The sequence below is a fragment of the Bos mutus genome, chromosome 27 (assembly GCF_027580195.1).
Source record: "Bos mutus isolate GX-2022 chromosome 27, NWIPB_WYAK_1.1, whole genome shotgun sequence".
NCBI lineage: Eukaryota > Metazoa > Chordata > Mammalia > Artiodactyla > Bovidae > Bos > Bos mutus.
This window is the reverse complement of record NC_091643.1, coordinates 10,858,593-10,875,436: the sequence shown is the minus strand read 5'-3', so window position 1 is coordinate 10,875,436 and position 16,844 is coordinate 10,858,593. Positions and strand designations below refer to the sequence as shown.

At 39.7% G+C, this 16,844-nt stretch overlaps 1 protein-coding gene across 1 annotated transcript in view; it reads right to left on the bottom strand.

Annotated features, from left to right (window-relative positions):
* Positions 1 to 1,907: 1,907 nt before the first annotated feature.
* The window catches only part of LOC102264963 (A disintegrin and metallopeptidase domain 3), a 119,879-nt gene continuing 104,942 nt past the window's right edge, over positions 1,908 to 16,844 (bottom strand). The window contains exons 20-22 of the mRNA XM_070364106.1: positions 13,216 to 13,260; positions 3,775 to 3,883; positions 1,908 to 2,045 (exon numbers count right to left, since the gene is read on the bottom strand). Coding sequence (XP_070220207.1) covers positions 1,908 to 2,045; positions 3,775 to 3,883; positions 13,216 to 13,260 — 292 coding nt within the window. The remainder of the gene's footprint in view (positions 2,046 to 3,774; positions 3,884 to 13,215; positions 13,261 to 16,844) is intronic.

The window sequence follows — 16,844 nt, the reverse complement described above, 5'->3', positions numbered from 1 at the left end:
CCAGTAATCACTTCCTTATGTGCACTCCACAGTCTGGACCGCTCAGAGATGTTCATGGAGTTGTACAGAGAAGAGAAGAGGGAGGAAGGAGACAGAGGTGGCCAGGAGGATAAAAGGGGGGAATGAAAAGGAGAGAGACAGATCCAGCCAGTAATCAGTTCCCTAAGTGTCCTCCACCATCTGGAATACACAGAGATTCAGAGATTTGGGTAGAGAAGAGAAGGGGGAGGGAGGAGACAGAGGTGGCCTAGTGGAGAGAAAGGAGAGTCCAAAGGGGGAGAGAGCAGTCAAGCCAGTAATCTTGCTCTCAAGTAAAAATAGGTACTGAAGACTGGGTTCTTAAAGGTACAAAATAGAAGACTGTTGAGAGTCCCTTGGACTGCAAGGAGATCCAACCAGTCCATTCTGAAGGAGATCAGCCCTGGGATTTCTTTGGAGGGAATGATGCTGAAGCTGAAACTCCAGTACTTTGGCCACCTCATGTGAAGAGTTGACTCATTGGCAAAGACTCTGATGCTGGGAGGGATTGGGGGCAGGAGGAGAAGGGGACGACAGAGGATGAGATGGCTGGATGGCATCACTGACTCTATGGACGTGAGTCTGAGTGAACTCCGGGAGTTGGTGATGGACAGGGAGGCCTGGCGTGCTGCGATTCATGGGGTCGCAAAGAGTCGGACACGACTGAGCGATTGAACTGAACTGAACCAAAAAGCAAAGATTAAAAGTCTAGAATATGGGTTGGATTTTCAAAAGTACACTATTAAAGAAAAGAAGAAGATGAAGAAAAAAACAAAGTCACCAAAGTTATTAATATATATATATATGAAGTTTGCTTTAAAAAATAGTCTTTTTTTGAAAAGTAATAGTAGGTTATAAAAAGGAAAATTAAAGGAGTAATAGAGGACTTAAAAAAAAGTTAAAAAAGAAAAACAAAGAAAAGAAAAAAAGAAAAAGCAAAAAAAAAAAAAAAAGAAGAAGAAGAAAAAAGAAAAGAATGATCGTAAAAATAGTAAGAATATACCTAGGACTTTCTCTGGTGTTGTGGGCAGTGTGGGGTCAGTTCATTTTCAGATAGTTTCTTGGTCCGGCTTATATTTCTCAAGATCTATAGGCCCCTTCCTATGTAGTCAGTACTAACTACAGGGTTTTAATGTATTGCACCTGTCACTTCCAAGGCAGTTCCCTCGGTTTTAGCTTCTGTTTGCTGGTCTCTTCAGTGTCTGATTTCCGCCCTGACACAAGGGGGCAGTGGTGGACACTTTTTTAGGCTCACTTGTTCCGTCGCGCTGTGGGGAGGGAGGTATGCTACAAACAACACTGGCGTGTGCTCTAGTGTCTCAGCCACACTGGGCCTGTCCCCGCTCACGGCGCCGGCACCCTCCCTGCCCACATAGCTCAGGCTCTAGGTTGCTCCGCTGGGAACTGTCTGAGGCCGGCCCTGGGCTGCATGCACCTCCCAGGTCTAAGCCACTCAGGTCCAGGCACTCGGCTAGTCCTCAGAGGCGCAGACTCCGTCGGGCCTGCGTTTTGTGCCCTTCCCAGCTCCGAGCAGCTCGGGTGATGAGGTGTTTGGCGAGCACGGTCACTGTGACTTATCTCCTCTCCTGTCCCTGCCGCTCGGTTTTCTGGGTGTACAACTGGCGCACCTTCTTAGGCGGATGACTGTCCAGACCCCAAGAAATCTTAGTAAGCAAAGAAGCCTGCTTGCAGTTTGGTAGATAATGTCTCTCTGGGGCTGCAATTGCCCCCTTCCGGCTCTGGCTGCCTGTCACAGGAGGTGGGTGGTCTGCAGCCGGCTAGTTCTGTTCTGCCCTTTGTTCTGTGCGAGGGCCTGGTGGTGTCTTGGGGCTTTTCGCCTGGTAGCTATCCCACAGTCTGGTTTGCTAGCCCAAATTAGTTCGCTCTGCTTACCCTCCGGGGCATTCAGGCCCGATCCTTAGTCTAAGCAATGGAGCCCGCGCCTCCCTGCCCAGCCCCAGCTTGCTGGTGGTGCGCAGGCATCTGCGCTGCTTCTCCGCTGGGGGAGTTACTGTTGGGCTCATAATCTGTGGGTTTTAATTATTTACTTATTTTTCCTCCCTATTATGTTGCCCTCTGTGCTTCCAAGGCTCGACACAGACTCGGTAGTGAGAGTGTTTCCTGGTGTTTGAAACTTCTCTCTTTTTAAGACTCCCTTCCCCAGATGGAGCTCCGTCCCTACCTCTTTTGTCTCTTTTTTATCTTTCATATTTCCCTACCTCCTTTTGAAGACAATGGACTGCTTTTCTGAGTGCCTGATGTCCTCTGCTGGCATTCAGAAGTTGTTTTGTGGATTTTACTCAGTGTTTAAATGTTCTTTTGATGAATTTGTGGGGGAGAAAGTGGTCTCCCTGTCCTATTCCTCCGCCATCTTAGGACAGCCTCCTGTTTTTGTTTTAATGCTTATTTCATTTTAGTCATTTTGGTGGACCTGTAGATGTTGTACTTTTTTGTTTTAATTTTTATTTTCATGGTTGTTAGTGAGTTTTAGCACAAGTTTATATGTTTATTTGCTATTTATATAGTTTTGGTAAGTGCCTGTTTGAAAACTTGGTCCATTTTCCAATTAAGTGGTCATGTGTTTCTTTTATTACATGTAGATCTTATTAATAGATTCTAGATATGATGCCTTCATTGTCTATAATAGTCACAAATATCTTCTTCACTGGAGTTTGTATCATTGGACTTTTGTAGATATCCATTTGAGATCAGGAATTTACTTTTTCCCCAATTTGCTGGGATTTTCATAATAAATATCTTATCAGGGAAGCTGGGTTTTATCTAAAGCTTCATTTTGTATAAATTGATCATATAGTGTTTTCCATTTTCTATTGATGTTGTGAATTAAACTTACTGATTTTCCAGCGTTGAAGAGACTTGTATTCCTGGAATACATCCTATCTTGTCATGATGCATTATCCTTTTTATATTTTTCTAGATTGATCTGTCATCATTTTCTTTAGAATTTTTCCATTCAATTTCATAAATATTTGCCTGTCATTTTCACTTTAATGAAGCTACTGTTTTTGGTATCAGAGATGTGCTGGAGTTATAAAATAAATTGGGCTATATTATCCCTTTATTCTTTGAATTCGTGTAAGGTAATGGCACCCTACTCCAGTACTCTTGCCTGGAAAATCCCATGGATGGAGGAGCCTGGTAGGCTGCAGTCCATGGGGTCGCTAAGAGGCAGACACGACTGAGCGACTTCACTTTCACTTTTCACTTTCATGCATTGGAGAAGGAAATGGCAACCCACTCCAGTGTTCTTGCCTGGAGAATCCCAGGGACGGGGGAGCCTGGTGGGCTGCTGTCTATGGGGTCGCACAGAGTCGGACACAACTGAAGCGACTTAGCAGCAGCAATGTTATGATGTTTTTTTCTTTTAATATTTCTTAAAACTTAGAAGTGGAGTGATTTGGATAATTCACTCAAGATGGTAGAATAGAAGGATGTGATCTCAGCCCCTTCTTAAAAAAACACCCAGATCACAGCAAACTACTGAACAATCATTGTCAAAAAATTCTGTTTGTGTTCACTCACTCAGTCATGTCAGACTCTTTGTGACCTTATGGAATGTAGCCTGGCAGGCTCCTCTATCCATGGGATTTTCCCAGCAAGAATATTGGAGTGGGTGGACATTTCCTCCCCCAGGGGATCTTCCCAACCTGGGGATCAAATCCCCATCTCCTCTAGTTCCTGCATTGGCAGGCAGATTGAGCACCTGGAAACTCCTCCCCAAACTCTGGAACCTACCAAAAAAGTGTCCCCTGAATCCAAAGAAAAAAAGAAACCACAAGATCGCAGGAGTGGTGCAATCATGGTAATATTAAATCCTATACCAGCTAGGTGGGTGACGCACAAACTGGAAAACAATATACCACAGAAGCGAAATTCCTGAGTCCCACATCAGGCTTCCCAGCCTGGGGATCTGGAAATGGGAGGAAAGGTCCCCAGACAATATGGCTTTGAAGGCCAGTGGGGTTTGATCCCAGGACTTCCACAGGACTGAGGGAAACAAACTCCACTACTGGAGGGGGCACACAAAGTCTCATTTGCACCAGGACCCAGGGGAAAAAGCAGTGACCCCATAAAACACTGAGCCAGACCTAGCTGCTGGTATTGGAGGGTCTCCTGCAGAGGTGGGGGCAGCTGTGGCTCACTGCAGGGACAAAGACACTGGCAGCAGCAGTTTGGGAAAGAATCTATTGCTGTGAGCCCTCCAAGAGGCTGCCTTGAGCCCATCAAGCAGCCTGTGGTCTCCAGTGCTGGGTTGCTTTGGGTCAAACAAACAACAGGGTGGGAACACAGCCCCACCTATCAACAGACAAGTGGCTTAAACTCTCCCTAGCATAGTCCTACACCTAGCAAGAGGGACAAGACCAAGCTACACCCACCACTGAGCAGGAATCAGTTCCTCTCATCAAGAACCCTGTTCTAGCATCTTAGCCTCATCCATGAGAGGGCAGACAGCCAAAGCAACAACTACAACCCTGAGCCTGCAGGATGGAAACTGCGATCACAGGAAGTTAAGTCAAAATTGGCAGAGGAATGGGTCCCAGATGAAAGAACAAGATGAAACTGAAGAAGAAAAACAAAGCGAAGTGGAGATAGCCAACTCCCAGAAAAAGAATTCAGAATGATGATAGTGAAGATGATCAAGATCTCAGAAAAAGAATGAAGACAAGGATTGAGAAGATGCAAAAAGTATTTAACAAAGACATAGAGGAACTAAAGAATAAGCAAACAGATATGAACAATACAATGACTGAAATAATTTAAAAAAATAGAGGAATAAATAGCAGAATGAATGAGGCAGAAGAACAGATAAGTAACCTGGAAGACAGAATGGTGGAAATTACTGCTACAGAACAAAATAAAGAAAATAAATGAAGATTTTTAAAGAGATTTCTGGGACAGCATTAAAGGCACCAGTATTCATATTACACGCATCCCTGATATTTGAAGAGATAACAGCTGAAAACTTCCCTCACATGAGAAAGGAAATAGGCACCCAAGTACAGGATGTGTAGAGAGTTTCAGGCAGGACAAACCCAAGTAGGAACACGCCAAGACACATAGTAATCAAACGGATGAAAACTAATGACAAAGAAAAAATATTAAAAGCAACAAGGTAAAAAATGATAATACACAAGGGAATTCCCATAACGTCATCAGCTGATTTCTCAGCAGAAACTCTGCAGGCCTGATGGAGTGGCATGATATATTTAAAGTGATGAAGGGAAGAACCTGTGCTGTGCATAAAGTGATGCATAAAGTGATGAAGGGAAGAACCAAGTTGCTTCCATCATGTCCAATTCTTTATGACCCCATGGACTAGCCCACCAGGCTCCTCTGTCTGAGGGATTCTCTAGGCAAGAATATTGGAGTGGGTTACTGGAGAACCTATGACCAAGAATATTCTTCCCAGCAAAGCTCTCATTCAGATTTGATGGAAGAATCAAAAGCTGTACAGACAAGCAAAACCTAAATAAGAGAATTCAGCACCACCAGATTAGCTTTGCAAGAAACACTGAAGAAACTTCTCTAGGCAGGAAAGAGACAAGCAACTTAAAACAACCTTCTTACACACATAGGCTGCTTTCTAAAAGTAGAGCGATTTGGATTTAGGATTTTCTTTGTGAGACAGATTTTTATTGTTGCTTTCTTGCTATGTTTTGATTTTTACTTATACATCTCCTTTCTTTACAAATATTTGGATATTCTTTTTATATTTATTAAGAAAAATTCTGTTTCTAATGGAAATGGTCCACTTCTTCTAAGATGTTGGTTTTATTGGCCAGAGTTGTTCAAAGACCCTTCTCCCATATCATCCTTTTAAGTTGTGTAGAAGTTGTAGAGCCTTCCCCTCAACGTCCCGGAACTTGGAAGGGGAGCGTGTGAGAATCATGAGCTATTGGAGAGAGCGGACCCAGGGGTCTTCTGTTGAGATGGGAGTGAGTCCCAGGACTTTGGGAATCTGAGGGCAGTCAGTGGCAGGAGTGCATGATGGAATGTTTGTTTGGGATGGAACAACCTTCCAGGTTCGAAAGAGACCAACTTTCTTGTTTCCTACTAGAGGATTATGGAGGTAGAAGGACTGAAGATGAGCATGACCCCATGGGGCCCTCCTGGACACAAAAGTCTTTCCATGTGTCCAATTTCTTATTTGAAGGAATAAGGCTTTCAGCTTCCTCGACCTTCCATGAGTTCCAAGGGGCATATTCAAACAGTTGCTAACCAGGGAAGTGAGGGGAGGCAGGAGGAAATATTGCTGCAGCAAGGGGCCTGGTGCTGGTCTCTCCTTGGGTGATATGCTAGCAGTTTGTGCATGTCTTTGAGTTCTTCAGCAGGAACTAGGGCCTCCTCAACCCAGACGGAGGAGGTCACTGGAGGCTGAGCACAAGCAAGTGGACCCACACTGATTGGAAAGGCTGATGGCTGAGATGGGTGGAACACGGCCCTGTTATCTCACCACCAACTAGTCAGAGGGAAGTTCCACACCTTGCAGCCCTTGCCCCAAATTTTACCTATAAAAACTCTTCCCCTAAAAATATCAGTGAGCTTGGGGTTTTTGAACATCAGCTGAAGGTTTTCCTTGGCCCTTACAATAAAACTTTCTCTGCTCCAAACTCTTAAGCTTCTATTCTGAGTTAGACACATGAAGTTGGGTTCGAGAACAGAATCAATAGACACCAGCCTGCATACTTTCACTCACAGGATTTACTTTGCTTTGTGAAACTGAAAGCTTTGGGTCATCACAAAAGGGAGAAGAGAAGATTTTTCTTTCTTTCTTGAATCATGCCAGTTTCTTGCTAATATCTTTTCTCCAAGCTGTGTTTTGTTTTGTTTTTTTGTTTGTTTAGTCATTGCTGTAAAAGAAATATAGAAAAATAGAAATGCTACATTTTATAAGTTGTTAATAAAAGCTTTCTAATTTCACTTCACAGCTACATGCATATCAATTAAATAGTATACAAAGATAATTTATACTGTCACAATTTATATCTCTGCTCCATACAATTTTCAAACCCAAGTTTTTTTGTTTCTTTTTTCCCCTAAATCATCTGTGATAGCCACATTAAAAGGTAATGGTATAAACTAGTGTTAATATATGTCTCATTTACACAAATTTTATATGGGTCAAAGAAAATCATGAGCAATCCAACATGTGAAGAGGGAATAATAATTGTCATTATTAATAATGATTATTTTCTCTATTTTTATATACAGAGGAAGAGAACTTCCGATAGTCCTCTGTGCCTCTCCCACAGGTGTCCCACATACATATCTTCAAAACAAACTCCTTTTTTACTCCCTTCTACTTCATCACTCCAACACCAAACTGGTTCTCACTGGCTATACAGTATGTCAATAGTAAAAGGTATCATTATCCATTGTGTTGGACTGTTTAAGTCTTTGCAGATCTCTTTTATTCTAGACCAAATACATCCAGCCAGTCAGCACTTCAACCAAGTCTACTCCTGTTAGGTCTCTCAACACTTTGTTATTTTTCCCGTCTTATCCAGTCCTGCCCTCTTCACAATTTTACTGTTCATTCTGTTTCATTAGTCTCCATTCTGACTAAATCTGACTGCATTTTCTAATTTATCACAGTGAAACTTGTAAAAAGCAGACCATATCATGCTAAATCCTCCTTTACCTCTTCAAAAATACTTCAACTACATTCCTATTCAGATAAATGAGAAAATGTAACCTTTGTATCATGGCATATCAGACACCCGTCTTAGCTCATGATTAGCTATGCAGACCTTCTCTTTCATCATCCATAAGCTGTAAAGTAAATTTTTTAATATTTTAAGAGCACACATTTTGGAACAGAGAGCTCTGGGTTAACTATGTAGCCCTGCTGTCTTCCTGCTCTAAAAGCAATGAACATCACTTATGCACTGTTTCTTACACTCTACATCCAAACTGTCAACTCACTCTATTGGTTCACATTCAAAATGTATTCCTAAGACCATCTTTACTATCCCTGGTATGAGGTAACATCCTTTCTCTCTCCTGGATCAGTCCTGAGGTGTTTTTTTTTTTTTTTCGTTAGATCATTCATGTGCTTGAAAACTCCTACCTGGGTTCATGCATTGATAGCCCTACCAGCTCGATGCCTGGGTGAGAGAGAGGTGGTTTACGGCTGCAGTGGAGCTGGGAATCTACCTGTGGGAAGCTCTCTCTTTACCTGTGGGAAAGCGGGAATACCTGGCTTCTCTTTTTGCTGAGATAAGGGCAGTTGGATTTATGATGGACTGTTTACAATTTAAAATAAGGAACTTTGTGCCGGAGGTGGTGTCTCTCTGGCCCCCAGTGTATGCCTGTATTCCTCTCTCGTTGTGCTGCATCCAAATAAAAGCCTTCTGTGAGTTGACTCAGGTGACTCCTTTCAAACACCTAAGGTGCATAACAATTTGTACCTCCTTCAATTCATCACTGACTCATCACTTGCTCAACAGGGCCTACTCAGTTGGCCATATTTAAAATTGCTCCCAGTTCCTCCTTCTCTCATCTTTTCCATATAATGAATTACCTTTCAGCACACTTTACAATCAACTTATAAAATATGTTTATGGAATGAATGTGTCAAATTCTGGAGGTGTCCTTAATATGATCGTAAAGTACTGCTGGCAGGAGAAGTGAGAAACAGGAAAAAAAAATGCAAACGAAAGCATGAGATTGAAGCTATGACTTAAGAGTTGGAAAAAAAAAAATCCAGGAGATGGAGAGCTCAGTGTATTGCTCTAGGAGAAAATGAGTAAAGTTGTGTGGAGGTAAGGAGTGCAGGTGAAGGCACTCAGCATGATGACAGAACTACGATTGTAGGACATGAGAAGAAGACAGCCAAGGGCCAGAATCTTCACCTAAGATGTGGGCTTTTAATAACTTGCTGAGAGAAGAGGTAGAGGCTACTCTAGGCAGAAATAAGACTACTCTACAGGGAGGCTATGAGTTATAAATATTTTTTTTGGTGGCAGAAAATGAAATAGAGATCCAATGACTTTATTCCATTGGTCACATATGGCAGGTAAGTAAAGAGATGAACTTGTGATCTCATTCTTCGATGAGTTTGATTCTTTTCCTTTACTCCTAGTGATGTCTAATACATGAAATATCATATATCACAATTTCTTTACACATTTGATTTAGGAATATGAACAGTATATACAGAAGCCTTCTTTATCTCATCTTATTGTAAAGAATTATTCTTCTGCCTTGGAGGGTGAGTGCCTTTTAGCATTTGCTTGGCATCTACTAGGTCCTCAATAAATGTACATACCATTCCCATCCCCAGTCTTATATCAGAAAATATGTGGCAAAACTGTGGAGTTCTTAAGAGTTTCAGGACTTTCCTGGTGGCTCAGATGGTAAAGAATCCACTTGTAATGCAGGAGACCTGGGCTCGATCCCTGGGTAGGGAATACCCTGGAGAGGGGAATGGCTACCCCCTCCACTATTCTTGCCTGGAGATTTCCAAGGACAGAGGAGCCTGGCAGGCTACAGTCCATGGGGTCGCAAAGTCAGACACAATTGATTGACTAACACTTTCACTTTTAAGAGTTTGAACCCTGGAGTCTGATTATCTGAATCTCAAGCTCAAAAACTGACTACCACTCTATACACGTAGGGAATTACTTACATTCTTTATATCTGTTTTCTTATTTCTAAAATAAGGAGAACAATAACCAGGGAGTCAATGAGGAAGAAATACAAGTGTTGGGAGCAATGTGTATAAAACTCTCATTTAGACAATCTGTTAACGCAGATTGGTGTCTTAAATACACCAAACAAATATATGATTGCTCATAAATATTTTAAGAATGCATTTAAAATCCCTTTAAAGTAATTTCTTTTTACAAAAATTGTGGCTAATGAATCTGGATAATGTGAGTTAACATGAAATGTTTCTATAGAAGTATAAAGTAATATCAACACCAAATGCTTTGTTTTAGTCTTTCTTTTAGTATATGACAGTAATGACTAGATATCAAATGATGAAATAATTGAAAAGAATAAATGGAAATAATATATTTCTGATACTGAAGTACTGTTAAAATATTAAAAAAAATAATGAATTATATAATTTTGTCAATAATTTGATTATTTCACTTCACCTTCACCTGTACTACTGACTGCTGTTACTATTGCTGATTTCTGATGGAGACTTGTATGAAAGAAATAGATTTGTTTTAAGGTTAGGAAACACTGTAATCTTAAATAAATTCAAGAAAACAAAAACAGAGAGACTTTTACTAATTACTCAGTTAATATGTACCAATATCCACTTTTCTTCCTATATCCCATTCAGGGGTTATATATCCTACAAATGTTAACTAGACTTACTATGATCATTTTATATACATTATACATACAAAGTATTATACTCATGAAACTAATATCATATAGGTAATTATACCTCATTTTTGAAAAAGAAGTAATTAAATTCTGTTCTAAAAAAAGGAAAAACTGAGTTGGTACCTTAAATCTAATTTCAGAAACACATGAGCAATATTAATTTTGTGTAACATAGGCCGTATCTTTAATATGTGCTTTCCCTCACTCTTTGTGATCTTATATTTTCTCACCTTCCCCATATTCTATGCTGCCCCATCTCTATTCATCGTCATTCAGTTTAGATCAGCCTCTCAGTCGTGTCCAAATCTTTACAACCCCATGGACTGCAGCACGCCAGGCTTCTCTGTCCATCACCAATTACAATTCATTATAACTGGCCCAATACATTCTATGCTGACCCATCTGTATTTATTGTCTCTGGCCCCATATTCTGTGCTGCCCCGTCTCTATTCATCATTCAGTTCAGTTCAGTTTAGTCACTCAGTCATGTCCAACTCTTTGCGACCCCATGAACTGCAGCAGTCCAGGCCTCCCTGTCCATCACAAACTCCTTGGATTTACCCAAACTCATGTCCATTGAGTTGGTGATGCCATCCAACCATCTTATCCTCTGTCATCCCCATTTCCTCTCTTCCCCAATCTTTCCCAGCATCAGGGTCTTTTCAAATGAGTCAGCTCTTCACATTAAATGGCCAAAGTATAGGAGTTTCAGCTTCAACATCAGTCCTTCCGATGAACACCCAGGACTGATCTCCTTTAGGATGGACTGATTGGATCTCCTTGCAGTCCAAGGGTCTCTCAAGAGTCTTCTCGAACACCACAGTTCAAAAGCATCAATTCTTCGGTGCTCAATTTCTTCACAGTCCAACTCTCACATCCATACACAACTACTGGAAAAATCATAGCCTTGACTAGATGGACCTTTGTTGACAAAGTAATGTCTCTGCTTTTTAATATGCTGTCTAGCTTGGTCATAACGTTCCTTCCAAGAAGTAAGCGTCTTTTAATTTCATGGCTGCAATCACCATCTGCAGTGATTTTGGAGTGCCTCCGCCCCCGCCCCCCAAAATAAAGTCAGCCACTGTTTCCCCATCTATTTCCCATGAAGTGATGGGACCAGATGCCATGATCTTCGTTTTCTGAATGTTGGGCTTTAAGCCAACTTTTTCACTCTCCTCTTTCACTCTCATCAAGAGGCTCTTTAGTTCTTCCTCACTTTCTGCCATAAGGATGGTGTCCTCTGCATATCTGAGGTTTTGGATATTTCTCCCAGCAATCTTGATTCCAGCTTGTGCTTCCTCCAGCCCAGCATTTCTCATGATGTACTCTGCATATAAGTTAAATAAGGAGGGTGACAATATACAACCTTGATGTACTCCTAATCCTATTTGGAATCAGTCTGTTGTTCCATGTCCAGTTCTAACTGTTGCTTCCTGACTTGCACACAGGTTTCTCAAGAGGTAGGTCAGGTGGTCTTGGTATTCCCATCTCTTTCAGAGTTTTCCACAGTTGATTGTGATCCATAGAGTCAAAGGCTTTAGCATAGTCAATAAAATAGAAATAGATGTTTTTCTGGAACTCTTTTACCTTCCAGCATATTCTGGCTTCTTGGCACCACCAAATGTCAAGACAAGGAAAATGGGGTTGCTTAGGAAGTAGACAGAACCATCTAAAGCAATTATAGCCAACATGACTTTCTACTAGAAAGATACTGAGGATTTACTGAGTAAATTCAGTTGTTTCTGGGCCTATTTGGGCATGAAGGATACCCACGTGCCTAAAGTTTGAAAAAAAATCTGGTATATTTGTAAACATTTGGTAGAATTATAAGCATTATCAGTGACTTATAAGCCACCATTTAGTGGCTCAAATGGTAAAGAATCTGCCTGCAGTGCAGGAGTGAAAGTGAAAGTCGCTCAGTCATGTCCGACTCTTTGAGAGAGTTCATGGAATTTTCCAGGCCAGAATACTGGTGTGGGTAGCCTTTCCCTTCTCCAGGGGTCTTCCCAACCCAAGGATCAAATCCAGGTCTCCAGAATTGCAGGCAGATTCTTTACCAGCTGAGCCACAAGGGAAGCCCTTGGTGTTGGAGATGCCTGTTCAATTCCCTGGGTTGGGAAGATCCCCTGGAGGAGGGCATGGCAAATCACTCCAGTATTCCTGCCAGGAGAATCCCCATGGAAAGAGGAGCCTGGCGGGCTACAGTCCATGGATTCACAAAGAGTCTGACACGACTGAGAGACTAACATTTTCACTTTTAAGAGTTTGAACCGTGGAGTATGATTATCTAATCTCAAGCTCAAAAACTTACTACCATTCTATACACGTGGGGAATTACTTACATTCTTTATATCTGTTTTCTTATTTCTAAAATAAGGAGACCAATAACCAGGGAGTCAATGAGGAAGAAATACAAGTGTTGGGAGCAATGTGTATAAAACTCTCATTTAGACAAGCTGTTAATGCAGATTGGTGTCTTAAATACACCAAACAAATGCATGATTGCTCATAAATATTTTAAGAATGCATTTAAAATCCCTTTAAAGCCATTTCTTTTTACAAAAATTGTGGCTAATGATCTGGATAATGTGAGTTAACATGAAATATTTCTATAGAAGTATAAAGTAATATCAACACCAAATGCTTTGTTTTAGTCTTTCTTTTAGTATATGACAGTAATGACTATATATCAAAATGATGAAATAATTGAAAACAATAAATGGAAATAATATATTTCCTATACTGAAGTACTGTTAAATATATTTTTAAAAAATATTGAATGAATTATATCATTTTGTCAATAATTTGATTATTTTACTTCACCTTTACCTGTTAGACTGACTGCTGTTACTATTGCTGATTTCTGATGGAGATCTGTATGAAAGAAATAGAATTGTTTTAAGGTTTGGAAACACTGTAATCTTAAATGAACTCAAGAAGACAAAAACAGCTAGACTTTTACTAATTACTCAGTTAATATGTACCAATATCCACTTTTCTTCCTATATCCCATTCAGGGATCATATATCCTACTGGGGTATATTTACCAATGGTAGCCTAACTTTTAAATATGTTAAATTCATTTTTGTGAATGATTTAAAGAATTATCTAAATTCTTTTTTTTTTTTTTTTACTTGCAGCTTCCCAGTTTTCCTAGCACCATTAGTTGAAGAGACTGTCTTTTCTCCATTGTATATTCTTGCTTCTTTTGTTGTAGATTACTTGACCATAGGTGCATGGGTTTATTTCAAGGCTTTGTATCCTGTTCCACTGATCTGTATTTCTATTTTTGTGCCAGTACCATACTGTTTTGCTGACTATAGCTTTGTAGTATAATCTGAAGTCAGGAAGGCTGATTTCTCCAGCTCCATTTTTCTTCCTCAAGATTGCTTTGGCTATTTGGGGTCTTTGTGTCTCCATACAAATTTTAAGGTTTTCTTGTTCTAGCTCTGTGAAAAATGCCACAGAAAATTTGATAGAGATTGTACAGAATCTATAGATTGCTTCAGTTTAGTTCAGTCGCTCAGTCGTGTCCGACTCTTTGCCACCCCATGAATCGCAGCACGCCAGGCCTCCCTGTCCATCACAAACTCCCAGGGTTCACTCAGACTCAAGTCCATCGAGTCAGTGATACCATCCAGCTGTCTCATCCTCTGTCGTCCCCTTCTCCTCCTGCCCCCAATCCTTCCCAGCATCAGAGTCTTTGCCAATGAGTCAGCTCTTCGCATGAGGTGGCCAAAGTACTGGAGTTTCAGCTTCAGCATCATTCCCTCCAAAGAAATCCCAGAGCTGATCTCCTTCAGAATGGACTGGTTGGATCTCCTTGCAGGCCAAGGGACTCTCAAGAGTCTTCTCCAACACCACAGTTCAAAAGCATCAATTCTTCAGTGCTCAGCCTTCTTCACAGTCCAACTCTCACATCCATACATGACTACAGGAAAAACCATAGCCTTGACTAGATGGAACTTTGTTGGCAAAGTAATGTCTCTGCTTTTGAATATGCTATCTAGGTTGGACATAACTTTCCTTCTAAGGAGTAAGCGTCTTTTAATTTCATGGCTGCAGTCACCATCTGCAGTGATTTTGGAGTCCCCAAAAATAAAGTCTGACACTGTTTCCCCATCTATTTGCCATGAAGTGATGGGACTGGATGCCATGATCTTCGTTTTCTGAATGTTAAGCTTTAAGCCAACTTTTTCACTCTCCACTTTCACTTTCATCAAGAGGGTTTTTAGTTCCTCTTCACTTTCTGCCATAAGGGTGGTGTCATCTGCATATCTGAGGTTATTGATATTTCTCCCAGCAATCTTGATTCCAGCCTTAGGTAGTATATTCATTTTGACAATATTGACTTTTCCAATTCATAAACATGGTATGTCTTTACATCTGTTTCTGTTTTGTTCAATTTTATAGTTTAAGTATAGGTCATTTGTCTCCTTACATAGGTTCATTCTTAGGTATTTTATTTTTGTGATGTGATAGTAAATGAAATTGCTTCTTGAATTTTTCTTTCTGATCTTATAAATGCAAGAGATTTCTGTGTATTAATTTTATAACTTGCAACTTTAACAAATTCGTTGATGAACTCTACTAGTTTTCTGGTGGCATCTTTAAGTTCTATGTAGAGTATCAGGTCATCTGCAAACAGTGACAGTTTAACTTCTTGATTTCCAATTAGGATTCCCTTTATTTCTTTTTCTTCTCTGATTGCCATAGCTAGAACTTCCAAAACTGTTGAATAAAAATGGTGACAGTGGACATCCTTGTCTTCTTCCTGATCTTAAGAGTAAAGGCTTTCAGCTTTTAACCATTGAGTATGATGTTAGCTGTAGGTTTGTCATATATGGCCTTTATTATTTTGAGATATGTTCCCTCTATCCCCACTTTCTGGAGAATTTTTATCATAAATGGTGTTGAATTTGTCAAAAGCTTTTGTGGCATATATTGAGATGAGCATATGGCTTTTATTCTTCACTTTGTTAATGTGGTACATCACACTGATTGATTTGCAGATTTTTTTTTTTTTGTAGCACTATTTATAACAACAAAGATATGGATACAACCTAAATATCCATCAACAGATATATACAATGGAATATTTTACTCAGCCATCAAAAAGAAAGAAATAAAGCAATTTGCTGCATTTTGGATGGACCTAGAGATTGTCATATTATGTGAAGTAAGTCAGACAGAGAAGGAAAAATATTGTATGACATCCTTTAAGTTCAGTATCTAAATGAACTTGTTTACAAACAGAAACAGACTTACAGACTTAGAGAGTGAACTTATGGCTTCCAGGGGGTAAGGATGAGGGGAAAGCCTAGACAGTGAGTTTGGGATGGATATGTACACACGGCTATATTTAATATGGATAACCAATTAGGTCCTACTGGCAGCCTGGATGGGAGGGAAGTTTGGGGGAGTATACATGTGTATGTATGGCTGAGTCCCTTTGCTGTCTAGCTGAAACTATTACAACTTTTGTTATAGTTGTATATATATATTATTAATTTATTATTATTTATATTATTTATAATATATATATATTTATATTATTATTTATAATTAATTTATTATTATTAATATATATATTATATATATAATCTTGTTATATAACAAGATTAACAACTTGTTAATCTACGATACTCAACATAAAATAAAAAGTTAAAAACTAAATATGTTAGGCATTTTAAAAATTTCAAACTTAAATCCATCTATTACTTTTCTCTATGTTATCTACATGGAAGACAGGATGAAATATTAAAATATCTATGATAATGCTTCTCCAAAGTTAAAGACAATTTACACATGAATTCTTAAATGATCATGGCTTCGATTATATTATTTCTATCAAATAACTATGTGAATAGTTATTTCACTTCTGTTAATGAGCTCCTTAATGAGGCCTCTCTTTCACTTATGTCTGTTTACACTTTGTGGTATTCAGACAGCCTCCATTTTCTCTTTGGCTCCTATACACACTCAGGTCTTGTTGAAGAGTAATATTATGGTGTAAAGTTTCCTTGTAATGGCTACAGTTCTTTGGCTACAGATGGTAAAAATCAGGTTTGAACATTCAATTTGGGATTATAAATTCTGAAAGGACACTTGTTGAAATTAGATACACTTGCACAGCTATTTCTTTCTGTCTGTTGATGTCTCTTAACTAATAGATGCTGGTTTTGAGAGATTTTTAGGATTTTTACTTGAAAATGAAACTAGAATGGTTGAGAGAGGTACTCTGGGCCATGTGTAAGCAGAACAGTTCTTTTGGAAAGAATGAACATAGACAAAAAGAGATTATGTCAATCATAAAAGCCTTTGCGTGATGGAGAGAATGACCAAGTTCACAACCATCCAGTTCCTTACTACCCTTTTGTGTTTCAGCTCTACATCATTTCTTGCCCTTGTAGCCCTGAAACAATTGACTGATGCTCTTAAAACTTAGGCAGATTTTG